The 25129-nt window shown below is 43.8% G+C and overlaps 1 protein-coding gene across 3 annotated transcripts in view; it reads left to right on the top strand.

Moving 5' to 3' along the window:
- STK31 (serine/threonine kinase 31) overlaps positions 1 to 17016 on the top strand; it is a 51112-nt gene extending 34096 nt beyond the window's left edge. For all 3 annotated transcript variants that reach the window (XM_072153768.1, XM_072153770.1, XM_072153769.1), the window contains exons 20-24: positions 2401 to 2487; positions 11607 to 11756; positions 13892 to 14011; positions 15854 to 15922; positions 16702 to 17016. In XM_072153768.1, coding sequence (XP_072009869.1) covers positions 2401 to 2487; positions 11607 to 11756; positions 13892 to 14011; positions 15854 to 15922; positions 16702 to 16809 — 534 coding nt within the window. In that variant the 3' untranslated portion in view covers positions 16810 to 17016. The remainder of the gene's footprint in view (positions 1 to 2400; positions 2488 to 11606; positions 11757 to 13891; positions 14012 to 15853; positions 15923 to 16701) is intronic.
- Positions 17017 to 25129: the final 8113 nt, after the last annotated feature.

Raw genomic sequence — 25129 nt, 5'->3', positions numbered from 1 at the left:
AGAAAAAAAAAGTGTACTCTCCTTCCGACGCCTCCCGGCAGATCCTCTTCTATCCATGGATGTCCTGGTTTCGGCTCAGTGTCTCTGTGCTGTGCCATTGCTCGCGTCGTGTCGTCAGCCGCTCACTGACGACATACTGTGTGCCGATGGCGGCGCACACACTAGAAATTCAAAGAATAATGTAATTTAGTATCCCACTTAAAGGGGTATTCCCATCTGGGCATTTACATTTAATTAATTTGCCTTACCTAAACATTTCTTCAATTGGATGTTAATTTAAAAAAAATGTCACTGTGTGAAGATAATTTCTCATAAATGTAGCCATGTTGTCCCTTAGAAACCAGATAGCTTCCTCGGATACGACCACGTCACACTCTAGCAGCGGTGGCCAGACTTGGGCTATAGAGTCCTGCCGGATCACCAGGATTCAGCGATCATTACCACAGGACGGCTGTGGGACATGTAGTAACTCCCGGACATTTTATATACAATAACCTTTTGTTTCTTTGTGCACTCAACCCAGCAGAGGTGGCCGTATCCGAGGAAGCTCATCTCATTTCTAAGGGACAACATGACTACATTTATGAGAAATTATCTTCACACAGGAACATTTTTTAATAACATCCAATTGAAGAAATGTTTATATATGGAAGAGTAATGAAACTGAATGTAACTGCCCAGACGAGAATACCCCTTTAAATACAAGATTAGTACATATATCTCAGGTCTTTAATTGGGGTTGTTCTTCTAATAGTCAAAGTAAGTGGTATTTTTTGGTCTGGGATACAAGACTTGGTATAATAGTAGGCGATTCTCCATCGTGGTGGATAACCTAGAAGCACATATGATATATACAATATATATTGTGATTATATTGCCATCTATGAATTGGGGAAGTTTAAAATGCAAGAGGAGGTCCATATTTTGCAATATTCACATAATGTGAACTTCCATTGAGAATATTGTTTTTCAAATATGTTCTAAATATTGTCTAAACAGATGTGTGTGTTTTGCAAACATACTCTTGGTTTTAATTGCCATTACTTGTTGCGATTCCCCCCGTTGGAATGTTCCCATGGTTAGAATTGGTCACATGATAATCATGTGATTGAGTGCGTCATTCGGTGACACCCCCTCCATAGGTGATGTGACTGGTGAGTGTTTTAAATTGTGTTTTACCTGTTTATAAGTTGGAGCATGACTTAAGACACCACAGGCGTTCCCCCCCCCCCCCTTAGGCTTACACAGGTTGGGCCTGCTAGTCTTTGTATGGGAAATTCTTGAATGTGAACATGTGAAGATAACTCCTGCAAATAATGGACCTGTGGCTCATTTGGCTTGTGAGCGGGACCGTACACACTGATGACAGAATAAAAGACTGCCAAAGCTGCAGACTCAAGCAGGACTAGAACCTGCTCTGAGTTTTGTTCTGTCCGTTAAAACAATGGTTACGCACATCCAGAACCTACGATCGTATGTGTGGGGCCTTACCCGGTCCTGCTACCATCAAAATCATGCATGCTTGATAAACCAGGGACACTTACTCATAGATCCAGCCACTGTGACTGTGGTACTGTTATATTTGTTATCCATGGCCCCCTAAAATCAACTTTTAAAATTATGCTCATTAACCTGAAGGGGGTGTTAGCAGAGTTACTCCATGTTGTTGCTTCGCACGTTGTTATATGGTCTCACTCTCCCCCTATGTTCCCTCAGCACTTCACCCCTCTGCCTGATGTAATCTCACTGCAGCTGAGGAAGCTTCAGAACACAGTGGGAGGGGGAAGTGCTCCTGCACAGTGAAACCGCCTGTGAATCTGCAGCACAGGGGGGCTCTGGTAACATCCCAGGAGCCCATCAAGCTCATTAGAATAATTTTAAAAGTTGATTTTTGAAGGAAGGAGGCCATGGATAACAAATATAAGATGAATACCACAGTCGATGAGTGAGTGTCCCTGGTTTATTATGATGGATTTTGATAGATTAGTATATTCTGTTTATAACTTCTTTCATAGAATAAGAAATCATAACCTTTGACCAGGGTCCTAGATATTTCATTACAAAGCCCACCTCCTCCTTCTGAAGGTATCTTATTCGAGAGGGGATGAGGGGGGGGCGCTATCATCCTTACTTTCTACCCATGACTTTACCACAATTCTAACATTCGATTTGGAGGCGGTGATTTAATTCTCAGGATTTCTCTTTCGCGAATGCAAATGTGAAAAGAGCAATAGTTTTGTTTTCTCTACTGAAACTTCCTATCGGTCATCAAATAAGGTTTGACATTTTGTCTTCCCTCAGTCCAGTGACAATGGTCAAAAGATTATTTCAGATTCAATCTTCTGTGTGAATTTTCCAAACTTTCTAAAAGATGCTTATTTTATGATGTTTTTCCCTCAGCACGATCCTATGGTTTACCTGATGGTTCCGTTCTATCCAGGTGAAAGCTTAGCTTGTATTCAAGCCAACGAGAAATTGAGTCCATATGTAAGTGCATCATTTTTATGTTTAATTATGTGACCTCCTGCAATCTGTTTTATTACATCAGTGATGCTTTCGGATGCTGCCGCTAAGTCAGCAGAATTTGTCTCAATTATACATTCCCTCTTTATTATTTTCATCAGAACTAGGATCATCCAGGTGCCGGCAGCACTTGTGTGCACTATTATATACCTCCCAGAACAATGTATCCCTGGAAGCTTTTATACTTGTAGAAGTCGTACCTACTCTTGTATTGATTGTGATAACCTATAACTAGAGATGAGCGAACATGCTCGTCCGAGCTTGATGCTCGGTCGAGCATTAGGGTACTCGAAACTGCTCGTTACTCGGACGAATACTTCGCCCGCTCGAGAAAATGGCAGCTCCCGCCGTTTTGCTTTTTGGCGGCCAGAAACAGAGCCAATCACAAGCCAGGAGACTCTGCACTCCACCCAGCATGACGTGGTACCCTTACACGTCGATAGCAGTGGTTGGCTGGCCAGATCAGGTGACCCTGGGATAGACTAGCCGCTGGCCGCGCTGCTCGGATCATTCTGTCTCTGGATGCCGCTAGGGAGAGAGCTGCTGCTGCTCAGGGAAAGCGTTAGGGTGTTCTATTAGCTTACTGTTAGGCAGGAGTGATTCTCAAAGAACCCAACAGCCCTTCTTAGGGCTACAATAACGTTCTACTTTTTTTATTTTAATTTGCATCTTTTACCATTTTGTGAGGAATTAGCAGGGGGACTTGCTACCGTTGTGTTTAGCTCTTAGTGGCACACATATCCATAGCAAAGACCGAAGTGGGAAAATTCAGTAGGGGTTGGATTTCTATTAGGCAATAACTCAGTGTCATCTCATCTGGCATAGTAGTGTGCTTCCTTTGATACTTGGCTAGAAAATAGCCATAGGAGAATACAAACAGCTTCTTGAAGCCTACAGTAGCGTTCTATATATTTGATTTCTGGTTGATCTGCTGGTGGCTGTAGTTTCTGCAGTGCATGTACTTGCCAATTCTGAGCAATTTGTAGTGAGACTTGCGACCGCTGTGTTCTGCGCTTAGTGGCGCACATATCCATAGCAAAGGCTGAAGTGGCAAAATTCAGTAGGGGTTGGATTTCTATTAGGCAATAACTCAGTGTCATCTCATCTGGCATAGTACTGTGCTTCCTTTGATACTTGGCTAGAAAATAGCCATAGGAGAATACAAACAGCTTCTTGAAGCCTACAGTAGCGTTCTATATATTTGATTTCTGGTTGATCTGCTGGTGGCTGTAGTTTCTGCAGTGCATGTACTTGCCAATTCTGAGCAATTTGTAGTGAGACTTGCGACCGCTGTGTTCTGCGCTTAGTGGCGCACATATCCATAGCAAAGGCCGAAGTGGCAAAATTCAGTAGGGGTTGGATTTCTATTAGGCAATAACTCAGTGTCATCTCATCTGGCATAGTACTGTGCTTCCTTTGATACTTGGCTAGAAAATAGCCATAGGAGAATACAAACAGCTTCTTGAAGCCTACAGTAGCGTTCTATATATTTGATTTCTGGTTGATCTGCTGGTGGCTGTAGTTTCTGCAGTGCATGTACTTGCCAATTCTGAGCAATTTGTAGTGGGACTTGCGACCGCTGTGTTCTGCGCTTAGTGGCGCACATATCCATAGCAAAGGCCGAAGTGGCAAAATTCAGTAGGGGTTGGATTTCTATTAGGCAATAACTCAGTGTCATCTCATCCGGCATAGTACTGTGCTTCCTTTGATACTTGGCTAGAAAATAGCCATAGGAGAATACAAACAGCTTCTTGATCTTGAAGCCTACAGTAGCGTTCTATATATTTGATTTCTGGTTGATCTGCTGGTGGCTGTAGTTTCTGCAGTGCATGTACTTGCCAATTCTGAGCAATTTGTAGTGGGACTTGCGACCGCTGTGTTCTGCGCTTAGTGGCGCACATATCCATAGCAAAGGCCGAAGTGGCAAAATTCAGTAGGGGTTGGATTTCTATTAGGCAATAACTCAGTGTCATCTCATCCGGCATAGTACTGTGCTTCCTTTGATACTTGGCTAGAAAATAGCCATAGGAGAATACAAACAGCTTCTTGATCTTGAAGCCTACAGTAGCGTTCTATATATTTGATTTCTGGTTGATCTGCTGGTGGCTGTAGTTTCTGCAGTGCATGTACTTGCCAATTCTGAGCAATTTGTAGTGAGACTTGCGACCGCTGTGTTCTGCGCTTAGTGGCGCACATATCCATAGCAAAGGCCGAAGTGGCAAAATTCAGTAGGGGTTGGATTTCTATTAGGCAATAACTCAGTGTCATCTCATCCGGCATAGTACTGTGCTTCCTTTGATACTTGGCTAGAAAATAGCCATAGGAGAATACAAACAGCTTCTTGATCTTGAAGCCTACAGTAGCGTTCTATATATTTGATTTCTGGTTGATCTGCTGGTGGCTGTAGTTTCTGCAGTGCATGTACTTGCCAATTCTGAGCAATTTGTAGTGAGACTTGCGACCGCTGTGTTCTGCGCTTAGTGGCGCACATATCCATAGCAAAGGCCGAAGTGGCAAAATTCAGTAGGGGTTGGATTTCTATTAGGCAATAACTCAGTGTCATCTCATCTGGCATAGTACTGTGCTTCCTTTGATACTTGGCTAGAAAATAGCCATAGCAATAGGATAGCATTGTTTGGTTTTAAAAACTCAAAAAAAAACAAAAAACACAAAAAAAAAAAAAAAACACAAAAAAAAACAAAAAAAAGTAAAAAAAAAAATAAAGTTATAACTCTCATTTTAAAAATGTTTAACCCGAGGGCTAGGGGTAGAGGACGAGGGCGGGGACGTGGGCGTCCAACTACTGCAGGGGTCAGAGGCCGTGGTCCTGGGCGGGGTGAGACACCACCTGCTGATGAGGGAGCAGGGGAACGCCGCAGAGCTACACTCCCTAGGTTCATGTCTGAAGTTACTGGGACTCGTGGTAGAGCACTGTTGAGGCCAGAACAGTGCGAACAGGTGATGTCGTGGATTGCTGACAATGCTTCGAGCAATTTGTCCACCACCAGTCAGTCTTCCACGCAGTCCACCCATGTCACCGAAATCGCCACTCCTCCAGCTCCTGCACCTCAGCCTCCTCCCCCCCAGTCTGCCCCCTCCCAGGAAAATTTGGCATTTGAACCGGCATACTCTGAGGAACTGTTTTCTGGACCCTTCCCACAGTCACAAACCACTTGTCCGGTTGCTGCTGAGCAATTTTCCGATGCCCAGGTTTTCCACCAGTCACAGTCTGTGGGTGATGATGACCTTCTTGACGTAGTGGAAGTGTGTAAAGAGGTGTCCGACGATGAGGAGACACGGTTGTCAGACAGTGGGGAAGTTGTTGTCAGGGCAGGAAGTCCGAGGGGGGAGCAGACTGAGGGATCGGAGGATGATGAGGTGACAGACCCAAGCTGGGTTGAGAGGCCGGGTGAACACAGTGCTTCTGAGACGGAGGAGAGTCCTCGACCTGAACAGGTTGGAAGAGGCAGTGGTGGGGCCAGACGGAGAGGCAGGGCCAGAGCTGGTGCATCAGCGCCACTGTCAACTAGTGAAGCTCCCGTGGTGAGGGCTCTTGCAGCGAGGGCTAGATCTTCAGAAGTGTGGAGGTTCTTTAAGGAAACACCGGATGACCGACGGACTGTGGTGTGCAACATTTGCCAAACCAGGCTCAGCAGGGGTTCCACCACTACTAGCTTAACTACCACCAGTATGCGCAGGCATATGAATGCTAAGCACCCCACTCAGTGGCAACAAGCCCGTTCACCTCCGGCCGTGCACACCACTGCTCCTTCCCCTGTGTCAGCTGCTAGTCAGCCCCCTGCCCAGGACCCTGCCACAAAAACCCCATCGTCGCCTCCACGATCCTCCACAGCATCCACCAGCGTTCAGCTCTCCATACCCCAGACGCTGGAGCGGAAACGCAAATATAGTGCAACCCACCCGCACGCCCAAGCCCTTAATGTGCACATCTCCAGATTGCTTAGCCTGGAGATGCTGCCCTATAGGCTAGTAGAGACCGAGGCCTTTCGCAACCTCATGGCGGCGGCCGCCCCTCGGTATTCGGTCCCCAGCCGCCACTACTTTTCCCGATGTGCCGTCCCAGCCCTGCACCAGCACGTGTCAGACAACATCATCCGTGCCCTGACCAACGCCGTTTCTGACAAGGTCCACCTGACCACGGACACGTGGACGAGTGCTGCCGGGCAGGGCCACTATATATCGCTGACGGCACATTGGGTTAACTTGGTGGAGGCTGGGACCGAGTCTGACCCTGGGGCTGCTCATATACTGCCGACGCCGAGGATTGCGGGGCCTACCTCGGTCCAGGTGTTTCAGGCCTACTATGCCTCCTCCTCCTCCCACCCCTCCTCCACCTCCTCCTCCGAACTACCATCCGTGGGCACGGCGCCATCAGTCGGTAGCTCTAGGCACAGCAGCAGTGCCGTCGCTAAGCGACAGCAGGCGGTGCTCAAACTGCTGAGCCTAGGCGACAAAAGGCACACCGCCCAAGAGCTATTACAGGGCATCACGGCGCAGACTGATCTGTGGCTGGCACCGCTGAACCTCAAGCCGGGAATGGTTGTGTGTGACAACGGCCGTAACCTGGTGGCGGCTCTGCAACTCGGCAGACTGACACATGTGCCATGCCTGGCCCATGTGTTAAATCTGATAGTGCAGCGTTTCCTCAAGACATACCCCAATCTGTCTGATTTGCTCACGAAGGTGCGCCGCATCTGTGCGCATTTCAGGAAGTCCAGCCCAGATGCTGCCACTCTCAGGGCAGCGCAGCGCCGCCTCCAACTGCCCGCTCACCGACTGTTGTGCGACGTGCCCACGAGGTGGAATTCAACACTGACCATGTTATCCAGAGTTTACCAGCAGCGCAGAGCGATTGTAGACTGCCAGATGTCAACTTCCACCAGAACTGGTAGTCAGGTCAGTCAGCTTCCTCAAGTCTACAATGAGGAGTGGACGTGGATGTCTGATATCTGTCAGGTGCTGAGTAACTTTGAGGAGTCAACACAGATGGTCAGTGGCGATGCCGCCATCATCAGCCTCACCATCCCGCTGCTTGGCCTGTTGAAAAACTCTCTGGTCAGCATGAAGTCGGAAGCTTTGCGCTCGTCACAAGAGACGGGGGAAGAATATTCCCTTGTTGATAGCCAAAGCACCCTGAGGTCTGTTTCTCAGCGCATATCGGAGGAGGTGGAGGTGGAGGAGGATGAGGAGGAAGAGGAGGAGAATGTTGGCGAGACACAAGAGGGGACCATTGTTGAGTCCTTCACTGTTCAGCGTGTATGGGCAGAAGAAGAGGAGTTGGAGGAGTTGGAGGAGGAGGAAATGGACAGTCAGGCCAGTGAGGGGAGTGAATTCTTACGCGTTGGTACTCTGGCGCATATGGCAGATTTCATGCTAGGCTGCCTATCCCGTGACCCTCGCGTTCAAAGAATTTATTCCAGCACCGATTACTGGGTGTTCACTCTCCTGGACCCACGGTACAAGCAAAATCTTCCCACTCTCATCCCTGGAGAGGAAAGGAGTGTGAGAATGCATGAATACCAGCAGGCCCTGGTGCACAAGCTGAAACAGTATTTCCCTTCTGACAGCGCTAGCGGCAGAGTGCGTAGTTCTGCGGGACAAGTAGCGAGGGAGAGTAGGCGAGCAGGCAGCTTGTCCAGCACTGGCAAGGGTACGCTTTACAAGGCTTTTGCCAGCTTTATGTCACCCCAGCAAGACACTGTCACCTGTCCCCAGTCTCGGCAGAGTAGGGCTGATCTTTACAGAAAGATGGTGAGGGAGTACGTAGCTGACCATACCATCGTCCTAAATGATCACACAGCTCCCTACAACTACTGGGTTTCAAAGCTGGACATGTGGCACGAACTGGCGCTGTACGCCTTGGAGGTTCTTGCCTGCCCTGCCGCTAGCGTCTTGTCCGAGCGGGTTTTCAGTGCAGCTGGTGGCATCATCACCGATAAGCGTACACGCCTGTCGACTGACAGCGCTGACAGGCTGACGCTTATTAAAATGAATAAAGGCTGGATTTCTCAGAATTTCCAATCTCCACCAGGTGAAGGAAGCTCAACCTGAATAATTGATCCACTCCTCCTCCTCCTCCTCATTTTCCTCCTTCTCCTCCTCTTTGTACAGTAAAGCAGAGGAAACTGGCTATTTTTTGACAGGGCCCACTGGCTCTTGCTATAGTACTTCATGCATTTAATTTTTCTGGAGGGCCACCTACCCGGTCCTCTGTTTGAAACAATTTTTGTGAGTGCCACATACAGGCACTCAATCTATTCCATTTTACTGCAGGGCCACCTACCTGCTCCTCTGGTTTGAACAATTTTTGGGACTGCCACATACAGGCACTCAATCTATTCCATTTTACTGGAGGGCCACCTACCTGCTCCTCTGGTTTGAAACATTTTTGGGACTGCCACATACAGGCACTCAATCTATTCCATTTTACTGCAGGGCCACCTACCTGCTCCTCTGGTTTGAACAATTTTTGGGACTGCCACATACAGGCACTCAATCTATTCCATTTTACTGCAGGGCCACCTACCTGCTCCTCTGGTTTGAAACATTTTTGGGACTGCCACATACAGGCACTCAATCTATTCCATTTTACTGCAGGGCCACCTACCTGCTCCTCTGGTTTGAACAATTTTTGGGACTGCCACATACAGGCACTCAATCTATTCCATTTTACTGGAGGGCCACCTACCTGCTCCTCTGGTTTGAACAATTTTTGGGACTGCCACATACAGGCACTCAATCTATTCCATTTTACTGGAGGGCCACCTACCTGCTCCTCTGGTTTGAAACATTTTTGGGACTGCCACATACAGGCACTCAATCTATTCCATTTTACTGCAGGGCCACCTACCTGCTCCTCTGGTTTGAACAATTTTTGGGACTGCCACATACAGGCACTCAATCTATTCCATTTTACTGCAGGGCCACCTACCTGCTCCTCTGGTTTGAACAATTTTTGGGACTGCCACATACAGGCACTCAATCTATTCCATTTTACTGGAGGGCCACCTACCTGCTCCTCTGGTTTGAAACATTTTTGGGACTGCCACATACAGGCACTCAATCTATCCCATTTTACTGGAGGGCCACCTACCTGCTCCTCTGGTTTGAAAAATGTTTGGGACTGCCACATACAGGCACTATCCAAATTAAATTGTCTCCATAGCAGCCTCCACACGTTGTCTCCATTGCTACCTCCAAAAGTCGTCCATATAGCTGCCTCCATACATCGTCCCTTTATCAAACGAGGTGTGTCAGGCAGAAATTTGGGTTGTTTTCATGGATTCCACATCAAAGTTGTTAACTTTGTCGCCACCCTGCTGTGTTATCCACAAAATATACTGGCAAACTTTTACCATTTAGGGATATTATTTCAGCGCTTCTTGCGCATCTGTTTACATTCCCCTCACCCGGCATATCCTAAACTTATAAGAACGCTACTACACTTGATCTTATACAAAAGGTTCTTAGAAGTGCTGTTTGGGGAGTAGCCTAGAGACAGGGGCTTGGATTGGCGAAAGCTCGCCTGGCAGCGGAACGCCAGCTCCATGCGCATCATGCGCTTCTTGCGCATCTGTTTACATTCCCCTCACCCGCCATATCCCAAACTTATGAGAACGCTACTACACTTAACTTGGTGCAGGCTGGGACCGAGTCTGACCCTGGGGCTGGTCATATACTGCCGACGCAGAGAATTGCGGGGCCTACCTCGGTCCAGGTCTCAAAGGCCTACTATACCTCCTCCCACCCCTCCTCCACCTCCTCCTCCTCCGAATTACCATCCGTGGGCATGGCGCCATCAGTCGGTAGCTCTAGGCACAGCAGAAGTGCCGTCGCTAAGCGACAGCAGGCGGTGCTGAAACTGCTGAGCCTAGGCGATAAAAGGCACACCGCCCAAGAGCTATTACAGGGCATTCCACATCAAAGTTGTTAACTTTGTCGCCACCCTGCTGTGTAATCCCCAAAATATACTTGCAAACTTTTACCATTTAGGGATATTATTTCAGCGCTTCTTGCGCATCTGTTTACATTCCCCTCACCCGGCATATCCTAAACTTATAAGAACGCTACTACACTTGATCTTATACAAAAGGTTCTTAGAAGTGCTGTTTGGGGAGTAGCCTAGAGACAGGGGCTTGGATTGGCGAAAGCTCGCCTGGCAGCGGAGCGCCAGCTCCATGCCAAGATCCAACTAACATAGTTTTAACTGCAGCACCTTTAATCTACTACTAGTTCACTGCCTCCATACATGGTCCCCTTATCAAACGAGCTGTGTCAGGCAGAATTTTGGGTTGTTTTCATGGCTTCCATGTTAACTTTGTCGCCACCCTGCTGTGTAATCCACAAAATATACTGGCAAACTTTTATCATGTACCGATATTATTTGAGCGCTTCTTGCTCACCTCCTTTGGTTCCTCTCTGCCACCCATTGGTTTGAAGCCTGAGTCCATTTAGGGTATGTCGCCATGACACTCTCTAGCCTGCTGCCGCTGCCTCTGCATGCCGTCCCCTATAGTGTCAGGGTCAATTATTGGATGTTTTAGATGCTATCTAGCTTCATTCTGTCACTCTGTCATGGCCATGCTGTTGCCCATAATTTTGGCATAATGGTGCGATTATGCAGCCTCAGAGGCATCCATGCATGCTGCCCCTGCTGTTTCCTGTCCATTTCCGTGGTGTTTCCATCCTTTTCTGAGGTTCCCAGGTGTTTGGCCAAGCTTCCCTGTGCAGAGCCTTGGTCCCCTTGAAAAATGCTCGAGTCTCCCATTGACTTCAATGGGGTTCGTTATTCGAGACGAGCACTCGAGCATCGGGAAAAGTTCGTCTCGAATAACGAGTACCCGAGCATTTTAGTGTTCGCTCATCTCTACCTATAACATATTCTATCTTACTAAATATGGGATCATTTAACACAGAACAGCCACATAAATAACATGTCTGAACCGGGGTTTCTTACATTTTGTAATGTGGCTGACTCGATACGATGTGATAACAATGTTGTATTATTTATGGTTTATCTTTGGGTTGATGTTTCCATCAGACTATTTTACTGTTCACTGCAGGAGACTATGAGAGTGATGAGAGGAGTAGCACAGGGCTTGCATACTCTCCACGCCTCCGATATAATTATTGGATCCCTCCATGAAAACAATGTGTTTGCTGTAAATCGTGACAGGGGTATAGTTGGAGATTTTGACTTTACAAGGGATGCAGTAAGTAAAAGTTCAAAGTTGACACGATTTATTTTAGTGTTTTGGAAGTTTCATGTGAAATGCTAATTGATGGAATGTCCCCTTTTTACTGGGTGTTATTGTGATTGCGTCTTTGTCTAATCATTTGGTTTTTTTTCCCGTCAGGATGGTTGTTGGATTAATTTACCAGGATCATGTCCTGTGTTGTAGAGAACAGAGTACTGTACTTAAAATGAACACATTAACAATGAGCAATGTATTTATTGCTAAACAGCGTTGTCAAAGGACATCTACCACCGGGATGAAGGACTATGCAAATGAGTCTGAGGGGCTCCAGGCTCCATAGGTGTTGGAGTCTGGAGCCCCTCAGGCTAATTTGCATACAATCTTTCATCCTGGTGGTAGATGTCCTTTAATGCTGTATGAAGAGATCTCACAGACTGAGCCATCCCCATACAAGTTGGGTTTTGGCTTTATAACAACAGAAACAAACATAGGTATAAGCTCGCCCACTTTTTTTGTAGTCCTTGGCACGTGCAATCAATACCTCCTGGATGGAAGAAGCATGCAGCTCGGCAAACAAAAAGAAAATAATAATCCAGCATTTAGAATTGTTTCCATAACACCCGGCTTGTGGACCATCAGTCAAAATCATCAGTCCAGTTCACAAATGTGTACACCAGGCAGACCTATGCATTTAGAGCATGAGTGAGAGCGCTGTGCAGGTAGGTCTGCTGTATGTAAATTTTTGTGAACTGGACCCATCATTTTGTTATTTTTGTAACAAATAAAGAAGAGCCACGAGCTGTGTTTTATAGAAACAATGCTGAGGGCTGGTGCTGGATTATTATTTTCTATTTGTTTGTTGGTCGTACAACACCTGTAATCGGTGCAAACACTGACTGCGAGTGTTATAGAACAGCTCCCATGGCTGTCATTGAACAATCTGCTGGAGAAGGGGTCTAATTCAGAAGCAGGAAATTCACAATATATTTATATTGAAATATAAATGGAAAAAACATGATTATCAACATGTCGGGTTTCATAAAAATAATTCATGTGGTTAAAAAGTTATAGTTTGTCAGAATATGGCGATACATTTTTAAATGTATTAAAACATAGTAAAATATATAAAAATGTGGTTTCTGGGTGATTATACTAACCCAAGGAAGAAAGAGAGGTGGGATATAGCTGGTAGATGGAGTTGTCTTCTGAGCTGAATTTGCGGTGGATCTAATAACATTGGTAACATCAAATTTTATTGGGTTTTTAGCTATTAGTAGGAAGTGATTAGGGATATCACAAATAGAGAAACTCTATTTCTAATGAATTCACAGGTTTTATTATTTTCGCTATATTACATAGTTACATACATTTTATAGGTGAATAAAGACAAATGTCCATCAAATTCGAGGGATGGGTTATAAAATAACATTCAATGTTATTTAGATGTAAACATGCATCTAGACCTTTCTTGAAGCTCTCTGCTGTCCCTGTGACCAGCGCCTGAGCTCAGCTTTTCAATCGATCTCACAGTGAAAAAAAAAGTCCTGTGGTCTCTGGTGATTAATCCTTGTTTTCACCAGACGGAGACAGTGCTCCCATGTCATAGTTTTTGTATGGACCATTCACATATTTGTATAAATGAATAATGTCCCCTCTTAGCCGTCTCTTTTCAAGACTAAATAAATCTAGTTGTTTTAATCTTTCCTCATAACTGAGACCCTCCATTCCATTTATCATTTTTGTGACACTTTGTTGTACCCTCTCCAGGGAATCCTTTTTATGGACTGGTACCCAGGTACCTTGATGGTAGCTTAAGATCTAAACTTTTATACAGATATTTGTAAAAATCCTTCTGCTCATGGATGATTATTATGGGTTGATTGGTTGATACAACGTGGCAGGGCTGTCCTGATTCTAAATCTGACATGGATTTCTTGCCCATAATGACCTTGCACCCCACTTTTCTTTGACCATATGACACCAGTATGCTCACCATGAGTAGTGAAGTAGTAGTTATCTTATGGCCAGGAGCTCCAGTTTTTGAGCACATTGTTAGTACTTTAATAAATGAGACATAATGACACATGGTAGTGAGGATAATGGAGGTTGAGGCGTTTCTTTTTTGCCAATTCTGTTCATTCTGATTCCAGGAACAGCGGAGTTCAGCTACTTCTATTTGCTTCCCGCTGTTAACAGCTCCTGAAGTAAAATTGGGACAACCAGCTTCAGCTTCCTCTGATGTTTATGCCTACGGGATCCTTCTGCTATGGGTACGAAGAGGACACCAGGGAGTATGACAATTGCATTAAATGATGATAGTAAAAAAGAATGAAAACCTATTGAATACTCACACTCTATGCTTGGAGTACACGGAAGCATCATTGCAATCTATTGTCCTGTAATGTTTTTCTCTTGAAGGCAATGTCTAGTTTTACCAAATGTTATTGTGTATATAAGTTGTACAATTTTTCCAATATACTTTCTATTTGAATTGCTTAATTTTTTTTAAGATCTCTGCTTGCTGTCATTCCATAGGAAGCTTCAAGTCCGTGGATAGAAATCTGTCCCTGGTCATGTGTTGTCACACAGGTGCACAGCTCTGATTACTCTCTGTGATATAACGAGCCGGGCACCTGTGGGACATCACATGACCAGTGAACGGTTTTAAACCACAGGAAGTAAACAAAGAAGATTCCTTGAGAATGACAGCAAGCAGAGATCTAGAAAATTGAGGAATTGAGACAAAAAGTGTATTTAAAATTGTATAACTTGCTAAACTCCTTTTTAATGACAAAAAAAAATCATACTCATAGAAAACCTGACTATAAAGGAGTTATGATTTTCATATATAAATACATAAATATTTTTCAGAATTTTAACTATTTTTTTAAGATATATTTTTATACTGTATTTTCCACTGTGTAAGATGACCCTTCTTCTAATGCAGCAACTTCTAGGTAGGTGACCCTACACCCTATCAAGACTATTGAACCATAATTTTCAGCAATGTTCAGACAAATGGATGCTAATGGCTTTATAAAAGTTTTAAAGTGTAATGTAGAACTTCACTGTATGGATTATTGTGAGCTGCAGCACCTCGGGCACTCCCCGAGCAGTCCACTCCTCTCTCCGCATTGCAGCGATATGGCACCAGGCAGGGGTTTGGCGAGGAGAAGAAAAGCAGCTCAGAAAGGAGAAGCAGCAGAAAACCGCTCAGAACCACCCAGGATGACTTCTCATCCGTGTCCTCCTCAGCAGCAGCAGCCGGAGCCCCATCTATGTGCAATATCGCACCCGGAGCCCACACTTCTCCCACACATTGCTAAAACAAACAAGAAGCCTCCACAATCTCTATAGATCCTATAGATCCAATCCTATAGATCCCGCTCCCCTCCAGCGCTGCACACAACAACATGCATGCTAATGAGCACGGCGGCTTTCATTGGCTGAGATGCATTCATATGCAAATTCCTGCATCTTGCTTAATAAGGTGCACCCTCTCCCGGCGTATAGGACGACCTCCAACTTTTAAAAATGATTTTAAGCGGTTAAAAAGTTTCTTTTAAATAATTTTACAAAATTATAATTTGGTAATATTCTACTTACCAGTCACTCCCACACCGCCCTTTCACAGGTACCACGCTGGCTTGTGTTCACTTGACTCCAGCAGTGAGATGTCCGCGTCACCTGTAGGCACGGAAGCCAGGCACTCTCTGCACTTTTGTTCACATGTCACCACTACAGACGCTAATAACTAGTGAACTAGCGCACAGTAACTTTAGGATAATGTTCTTCTTACTATCTTGAATATCTATATTCTGTTTATGCAGATCATTTTTATGAAGGGCCTGGCACGGCCACCCATCTCCTATATACCAACGCTGTATAAGGAGATGGGTGGTTGTGCCAGACTGCGGCGTGGGACACTGGGAGAACTGGAGCAGGTAAGTACAGCTTTATTTTTTTTTTTAAAAAAAGCTTGACCGCTTGCTACATTTTTAGACAACCCCTTTGACATTGTAATATATTGTATGTTATAAAATTTTAGTTTTATTACAATATTTTACATATTTGTCTCAAAAGAAAAAAAACCCTTTTTCTTTCTTTTTCAGCTTTGCACAGAAAACAAAAATATTCTACACAAATCCGACGGAACTCCTGATCTGACAAAATGTGATTTGGTATGTTATGTTGCTTTGTAACAAGCCGTAGTCATAGTATCACTACAGAGGGCAAGAAAAAGCCATTTAGGGAGGACCCTCTGTCAGGACTGGTTCAACGGCTCTGGTAAATGACCACAATGTTGTTCTAATGGTCGGGATCAGAGAAAGCTGTGATCTGTTTCCTGATTCAATTGCCACTAGCAGGAGACCACGTTACCTCTTTCCAGGACATCATTTCTGATGATCTTTTTATCCCTTGGTGGATACTGCAGTGGAATAACTTTTTTAGCATTTTTGCTAAATAAAAGTGTGGGGGGAGATTTATCACTGCTTCTACGCCAGTTTTCTAGCGTGAAAGAATCACAAAATATTGCGCTGTTAAAGAATGTGCGATTCATACGACTATGCCACCTCCAAGCCATGGAGGGCGTAGAGCGGCGTAGTAGGGGGCGTAATTTTCAAAAAACCCTGCAAACGTTCACACACAACTATGCCAGGTTGGACCTGGCGTGGCTGCGGATGGCGGCTGCGTCGCACGCCGGATACATGAGGCCTAAACCTCTTGATGTATCCAGCTGGACGCAGCGAATGTGGGAACTGTCATGCGCCGCCGCAGTATCCCTATGTGTGTATAATATGTATGTGTGCATATATATATTATATGAACGAGAAGGGAGAAAAACAAAGTATTCTAGTCCTGAAAAAGGAGGTATCGATGGTGTATGATCTCGTGTCTTGTTTGATATGTTATATGGAATATGCACTATTTCACCTTTTTTTTTTTTTTGGTCAATCAGGATCCCAAAGCAGAGGCTTTGCTGTCGCGTCTCGTGTGCGGTGGAGATCGGATGAGGGCTGAGCAAATCAAAGCTCACGAATATTTTCATTTTACTGAAGCTGCTTGACTTTAGGTCTTCTGGTAATAGGGTGAAGACTGTCTGCTGGTGTGTTCTCTCTTCATACAGTTCGCCGGGCAGGAATATTGCTGCAGTTTTGTTGCCTTGTTAGTTTTTTCTTTGTTCCTGAAAGTAGTATTTGTTTGTGTTTTCATTGTTTTTGTGTGTTGAGTAAGAGTTTCCATTTACTCTTATGCAATAAATATTCGGAAATCAGTTTGTTTGTTTTTTTTTTTTTTTTTTACTTCTAAAGAATAATTTAAATTGGTCTTATTATTTTCAAGTTAGTGTTTGTTTTTACTTTGAAAATAATTACTCTCTGATCCTGACCACCCATTGTCTTTTGACTGCAGGCAGAGAGGGTCCTGAGTCTTCAGCAATATCTTTCGGTGTTCTTGTGCAGGAGCAGGGCCAGGTCTTCAGCCATCATAGACCCTGGGTTGAAGGTACCAGTGGTTTATTGCTGCATCAGCCTTCTCCTTTCCTCACTATAACACTGTGGGTTTTTTTTAACAAATCCTCTTCTACAATTCGGAAAAGTTGCTCAAGATAATAAATATTATATATCAAAATTACCTCATAAAATTAAGGATATCATTCTTATGTTCATTTTCGGTTTACAGGCAGTCCCCGGGTTATGTACAAGATAGGGTCCGGAGGTTTGTTCTTAAGTTGAATTTGTATGTAAGTCGAACCTGTATATTTTATAATTGTAGATCCAGACAACAAAAATTTTGTCCGAGTGACAATTGGAATTTAAACAATTTTTGCTGTAATGGGACCAAGGATTATCAATAAAGCTTCATTACAGACACCTTACAGCTGATTATTGCAATCTGGGACTATACTACACCAAAAGACAGGGGGGTGAATAAAAACCGGGCACAGCCACTTCACCCCCAAAAAGCATTCACCAACAAATGAATAAATACAATGAGTACTGAGTATACTGCAATCATCTTTATTATACACATGTAAAAATAGCCTCCCCCAGAAGAAGCAGAGTTGGTGAAACACGTGTCGGGGTCTCTGCTCCTACCTGCGGTTTGTACCTACAACCTTCCTTTGCTATTCCTGGGTATTGTACATTTCATTGCATACTCAGGCCCTATATGTTATTACTGATTTTTACTGGGACGTACTGGATGTGTATAGGGATTATAGTAGCATCCTTGATCAAGGTAGTGTGCTTCGTTTTTTGTCTGTTCGTTGTTTTAGAATTGTCTACCACATGTTCCTATGCTTGACTATAGGGGACATATTTTTACATGTGCATAATAAAGATGATTGCAGTATACTCAGTACTCATTGTATTTATTCATTTGTTGGTGTAATCTGGGACTATAGTAAAGCATTCAGAAAGCTTCACCAGAGGTCAGAGAGGTCTGTCTGTAACTATGGGTTGTCTGTAAGTCGGGTGTCCTTAAGTAGGGGACCGCCTGTATTAGGACATATATACTATAAAGTACAAAAAAAATCGAATTTAAAATTATTTTTTTTTTAGTTTTAACATTTGTTAATTTTTAACTGTCAAGAAAATTGAACTAATGGCCTTTTAAAGGGAAGCTATCACCACATTTGTCACAAATACAGCTAGTGACAGGTTCCCATAGAGCCGTAGTAACTGACACCCTTCTTTTAGCTAAAAATTGTTCCCCTCAGATCCCCATACAGGCGGTCCCCTACTTAAGAACACCCGACTTACAGACGACTCCTAGAAACGGACCTCTGGTAATTGTTAATTTACTGTACTTAAGTCCCAGGCTACAATAACCAGCTATAACCTTATTAAATGTGTCTGTAATTAAGATTTATTAACATTAACATTTTTAAAATCCAATTGTCACAGAGACCAAAAAAAAATTTTTGTTGGGGTCTGTAGCTTTGTTCTTAAGTTGAATTTGTATTTGTCAGAACTGTATATTTTATTATTGTAATCCCATCTTGTATGTAACCCGGGGACTGTCTGTATATTCAACTTTATAATTTGCCTGGCATCCAGGGTTATCTATAGTGAGTCAAGAGGGACATGGCCTCCTCGTATTGAATCCAGCAGCTTATCCTTATGCTTTCTCCGCATGCAACAGTAATGTCATGCGACCAGGGTGACACGGAGCCGATTGCAGGTCCTTTAGCCTCCTAACATTATCAAACTGTACACCATGCACATATCTGAGCAGATGAAATCACAGCAGCATGTATGGAGAGGATTAGAAGTTTATGCAGGTGGCTGTGATTTTATGTGGTCAGATATGTGCATGGTGTACTGTTGTTAGAAAGCAGAAGGACCTGAGATGATGTCTCCCTGGTCACATGACAGGCCATGCCCCAACTTTATCTAGATACCTCAACATACCAGGCAAGTTTAGAACTCTGATTTTATGGAGATATTTTTAGCTTAAAGTATGGCATCAGTTAGCTAATATAGCTCTATGGGAATCTGCCACGTGCTGTATTTATGAAAAATATGCTGACTAATACATATGAAAATTTGCTAAAATTATCACCCCTTTGAGGCCTTGTCACTAAGTGGTCAAAGATATTAAATAATCATTTCTTTATATTGTGCACACAGATTACGCAGCGCTGCACAATGTTTGCCAAATCGGTCCCTGTTCGTAATGGGGCTCACAATCTAATCAACCTACCAGTATGTTTTGGAGTGTGGGAGGAAACAGGAGGAAACCCACAGAAACACGGAGAGGACATATTTCAGCATAGGTGATCAATATCAGATTTGTGGAGGTCAGACACCCCAGCAGCTTACTGTAGCTACTTCCGGTGCTGCAGACACGGTACTTCTACTGTATATCTGGACCCCAACTGATCTGATACTGAAGATGTATCCCCAGGATGGTGTACAATGGGTTGTGATTATAAGATGAGACACAAACATTGTGCTGCTGTTTACCTGATATTGTATCTCGCCCTCCATTTATGTTGGTGCTATTACACACTTCTGCATCATGTTCTACAATGTGCTCCCACTTCCCAAGAAAGAAACTAGGATGTCGTACTATGTGCTGTATCTGGGAGACGTTGTAGAGGTTAGTCTCCACGACTGATAAGCACTGTTCACACATCAAGGCCCAAGTTTTTCCCCTCATCGCTAAATGTGTGAAGTAGTTCTTGTTTTTGACCACCAGATGTCGCCATACCCCTTTTGCAAAAAAAAAAAAATCTTCTTAAAAAGTCATGCAGGATCAGGCTGTGATGAGAAATAAAACTCGAAAAACTGTCTGTGCCATAAGATGAAGGCTATACAAACAAGATGAGCAAAAGTATTTTATTAGATTTTTTTGTATCCTCTAAGAGTCCCTTTGACTTTTTTGGAAAACAGAATATTTGGGGTATAAAAGCTTCACCATTTCCCTGTATTCTGCTCAGTGTTTGCAAGTCAAGGCCAGGAGCAGGAAATGAATTACGGTAAGATTCCTCTGTTTAGGTTCGGTTCCTAGTTTAGGTAATCTTACAAAAACTATAAAGGAGTTGTTCAGATGTTGAAAGACATGGCGGCTTTCTTCCCAAAACGGCTTTGCCTGACCATGGTAAAAGGGGTTTTCCCACAAAGAAAAGTTAGGCCCTTTCCCATGGATAGGGCCTAACTTGCTGATGAGTGGGGGTCTCAGCACTGAGACCCTCACAGATCATGAAAACTAAGGGTTGGATGAGGTCCCACGTACCTCCGTCGGACCCCTCCTTTTCCCGTCAGATTAATGGAGCCTACGCCGTGCATGACCCTTTTGCTCCATAGAGATCAATGGAGCAGAACGGTCATGCGTGGCCGTTTTCATGATCTGTGGTCGACCCAAGTATAAGCCAAGGCACCTAATTGTACCATTAAAAACTGGGAAAACCTATTGACTCAAGTATAACCCTAGGGTGGTCACAGCTAACACACAGTATACAGCCACCCAGCCCCCTGTAGTATTATATAACCTATATATACCCGAGTATAAGCCGAGTGGGGGATTTTCATTGCAAACATTACTTGAGTATATACAGTATTTTTTGAGAGATGCATAAGACTGTAAATCCCACTTGCCAACAAAATAATACAATGTATTTGCGATACAGCCCTACAAACCCCCTCGCTGCAGAGCGGAGATAAACTCCTGTATAGAAACCCGGAATTAGCTCTGAAGAATCGTGGTTAAGAGAGAAAAGAATCTGCCAAACCGTATACACACTGCACAATGATTGCTATAGACAATTATTTTCTTGTCAACCTTATTTGACTAAAGTACAAAGGGACTATTTCTACATACCTGAAATAAAATTCTGCTGTGGAGTTGTGCAGATATTTACGTATTTACTGTTAGAAAACATAGCAGCAAAAGGAAAGAATAGTGATAGAAAAATGGAAAACCCAGATTCACTTGCACATAGAAGATGGAATTTCAACCCTGTAGAGATTGGAGGTTCTGGAGTAAACTTGCCTCTTATCCACCGGCTAAAGGGGTCTTTTGGAAAAGTTATGACTGTGGGGGTTTACCTGGTGTAAATAAAGTCGTAGTGTGCACAAAGTCTTACTGAGCAATTTGCTCGTCTACGTTCTCTGGGTGGTTGTGGTTATGTATTCACACTGCCACCTCATCAGCCCAAACAAATCTATATAAGGGTTAAATATAGTTAGTGGATAGGTGACAAAAAATGTCTGTAATAATCCAAAATGGTAACATACATTGCAGTACTAATATACACTGACTGTGTTGCCTCAAGTAGTAAATAACTACTAACTAATAAATAAAGAAAATAGAAAGGGTTAATAAAAAGTATTATGCACGTAAAAATCACAAAAAAGAAATTTTCTTTGCTCCTGTGTCTGCCCCTGGTGGGGGCTGCTATAGTGATTGGGGTCATTAGAATGAGGCCCTGCAGTGGCACGGTGTGTATTCTGCTGTGTTTTCACATGTCAGCCCCAGAATTATTCCAGAAGTGTGTCCCTGTGTCCCCTGTTTGGGGTGCAGTGTTAATGTACACCTCACTGTAGTTCTGAAAGAATTCAAGAAGTATTTGCAGACTGCAGCTCTTGATGTGACTAGAGTATCACTGACGGTTTAACGGTAGTTTGAAACTCCAGTTAAATCCAGGGCTGCAGTCATGTGAGATGATGTAGCAATAGATCATTGCAGTTCTGAAGTTTTATATGATTATATAAGATTATATAAAACTGCAACTCTGGATGTGACTGGAGTATCAGAGATGATCTAATGCCTCTACAGCAACATTGTTTAAGTGTCCAATCAAAATCATATTAACTCACACATAAGAGACCTTTAAATGGTTGTGGCTTTTTGATGGTAGAGGGTAATCAGAAAAGTGCAATAAAAATGGAAAATGGGAAAGGGTTACCAATCTTCAAGGACCACCAGGATCAATGATTGTAAACCAATCACACTGACATACTGGCGTGTGCCCCCATTTGGCAGGATCTGCTCTTCGTTTAGCTTATCATGCCCTTGTTTTTAATTAAAAAAAGGCTTTAAATAATATGCAAATGAACCTTGGGGGCTCCAAGCTCCATTAACACTTATGGAGCCCGGAGCCCCTCAGGCTTGTTTGCATAATTTTTAAAACCTTTTTTTTAAAAAAAAAAACCAGGGCATGAGAAGCTAAACGAAGAGCAGATGCTGCCAGAGGGAGCACACACCAGCAGGTCAGTGTACTTGGGTTACAATCCTTCATTTTGGTGGTAGATGTCCTTTATCTTGCTCTTCTTTAAAATCCTGTGTCTTTTTTTCTGCTTCATTCTCCTGTAGTGAGCAGTGTATATCTAAAAGTCTTATGAAGTTTGTCTACTTAATACAGATTAGGAGGCTAATTATTAACTCTTTTAATACTTGGATGATACTCCCCTTGATGATTTAGTTGCATAAGGTGATTAGACTATCTTGAGACTGTGAGGGTGTGGTCATATGTCACGTTTTGTGTGGTCACAAAAGCTGAAAAGAGATTTGTCTAATTAAACAGCTGTTAACACTTGTGTTTACAAAATGCAAATGTTAATGCTTGCGTTAAGGCATGCATTAACATTGTGTTAACAATGCATGCGTTAATGCGATGTTAACAATGCGTTAACAACATGTGGGGTAAACGCTTGCGTTACCCCTAAAAAGTTAAGTCATTAAACACTTTATCAGGTTCAATAAGGAAGAAAGGCGGGGGGAAAGGATATCACGCAAATAGATTTATTTAATAAAATAACTTACAAAGTTTAATATCATCTGCACTGATAGTAAAATGTTGCTGAAACTTTAGTTAGGCCCCTTCCACACTTGCGTTGCAGATCACGTCAGAGTTTGATCAGGGTGCAATCAGGGTTTGGTCAGTAAAAAACTGACATTTTGCATCAGAGTGCAATCAGTTTTCAATCAGAGTTTGTTCAGTGTCTCAGTTTTCAGTGTGAAATGGACTCAGGACTGAGCTCTATCTTTTCTATGGCAATTGATGCGTGAAAAACGCATTGCACTTGAATTGGACTCCATAGCGGCCTAAACTAGAGAGGGTCCCGGGGTCCCATGCACAGCCTGCCTGCACAGCATGGGCTCCCTCTCATCCCTTTTCTCTGCAGCAGCAGTTGGAGAAGAGAGGAGGGGGCAGGGCACTGTAGGAGGTTATGCCGGGGTCACAATACAGGAAGAGGAAGCAGGGGGCAGTGTTTAATCTTTTATCTGCAAGCTGGATTGCCCCTCTGCATACATGACAGTTTACACTGTGGGTGAGTTTGTGCTAGATATGTGTGTGATGAATTTATGTGTTTGCATGTATGAGTCACGGGTGCCCCTGTGACCCATATCCTGGGTCGCAGGCGCAGGACCTCAGTGTACCCCCGGAGCCCCTACAAAGGAGAAATCCCCTCTCCTGGCTCCAGCGCTAGTCTTTGTGGCTACTGCGGCTCGGATCTTTGAGCCTATGCCATTGAGAAAGCTCCCCTACGATATTCCTGCGTTCCGGTGTGTTCCTGCTCTTGTGTTCCCTTGTGTTCATCTGCCTGGACCTTCCGTTGCTGACCCCGGATTGGACTTGACTTTACATCTCTGCCGCCTGCCCTGACTCTGACCCTGTGCCTGGACCTGACCACGAGACTGTCTCCTGCTAAGGTGCCTCGACCTCGGCTGACACCGCTGGCTAGTTGCACCTGTGGATCGACCTGGTAGTACCCCGTCGCAGCAAATCCTTCCCACTTTGCGGCGGGCTCTGGTGAAGACCAGGTGCCACTTAGATTCAGGTTCCAGGTGTCGGCTAGTACCATCTCCCGCGGTGGTCCAGAGGATCCACTGATCCAGAATCCTGACAGTATGTTTCTGTGTCTGCATGTGTGTGCGAAATAAATGGACACTCAGTATATAACCTGTGTGTCTGCATTATTGTTATCTCTAGAGCACCATTAAATCCATGGTGCTGTACAATCAGTAAGGGGTTAACATACATTACATTAAGACTAAAACAAATGCAAGTACAAATACAAGACTACAGTGTATGTCCCAGGTCTTCTCTCCAGTGCATCCTCAACCCTCCTTACAGCCAAAGATAGAACAGGCTCTATATTTTTGTGGACAACACGCAGTGCGGTGAGCATTCACATGTCCTTGTGAATCGGTGGTTTAGTTAAATGAAATTATTAAAATAAAAAACATTTATTATTCCCTTGTGCTCTCTATGTGACTGCACAGGCGCGAGGAGCACAGGAGATGGATCTGAAGAATCTTATTTGGAACATTAAACTAGTGGTCCATAAAGACCTGTGGGTGGTTTAATGTCCCAAATCTGACTGACAGGTCCTCTTTAACTCCTTACCGAAGCTCACGGGCTGGGCCCTCTCCATAGCAGGTAAGTCTGTGCTGCATATTGTACCGTGATTGGTGCTAGCTTTGCTGGCGGCTTCCAAAAGATGGCGAATTTGGTGACGAATGTTGCTCCCCCGGGAGTTTTAACCCATTTATTACAATGTGCAATTTGCACATTGTAATGAATGAGGAAAAGCCCCATAAACAGCCATACTGCAGTGTGGCAGTATATGGTAGGATCTATCAGACAACCTATTGTTAAAGTAACGGGAGTAACGAAAAATAGTGCCCAAATTCGAAAATGGCACTTTTTTGACATTTTGAAAAATATAAAAAGTGATCAAAAAGTCGTACAGTCCTAAAAATGGTAGCGTTGAAAATAACATCAAAAGTTGCACATAAGGACACCACCCACAGCTCCGTACACTGAAGTATGAAAAAGTTATTAGCGCCAGAAGATGGAAAAATCAAAAACTTTTTTTTGTACAGGAGGCTTTAATTTTTATAAATGTATGAAAACATTATAAAATCCATACAAA

The sequence above is a fragment of the Engystomops pustulosus genome, chromosome 5 (assembly GCF_040894005.1).
Source record: "Engystomops pustulosus chromosome 5, aEngPut4.maternal, whole genome shotgun sequence".
In the NCBI taxonomy this organism is placed as follows: Eukaryota; Metazoa; Chordata; class Amphibia; order Anura; family Leptodactylidae; genus Engystomops; species Engystomops pustulosus.
This window is presented reverse-complemented; position numbering and strand designations above follow the sequence as displayed.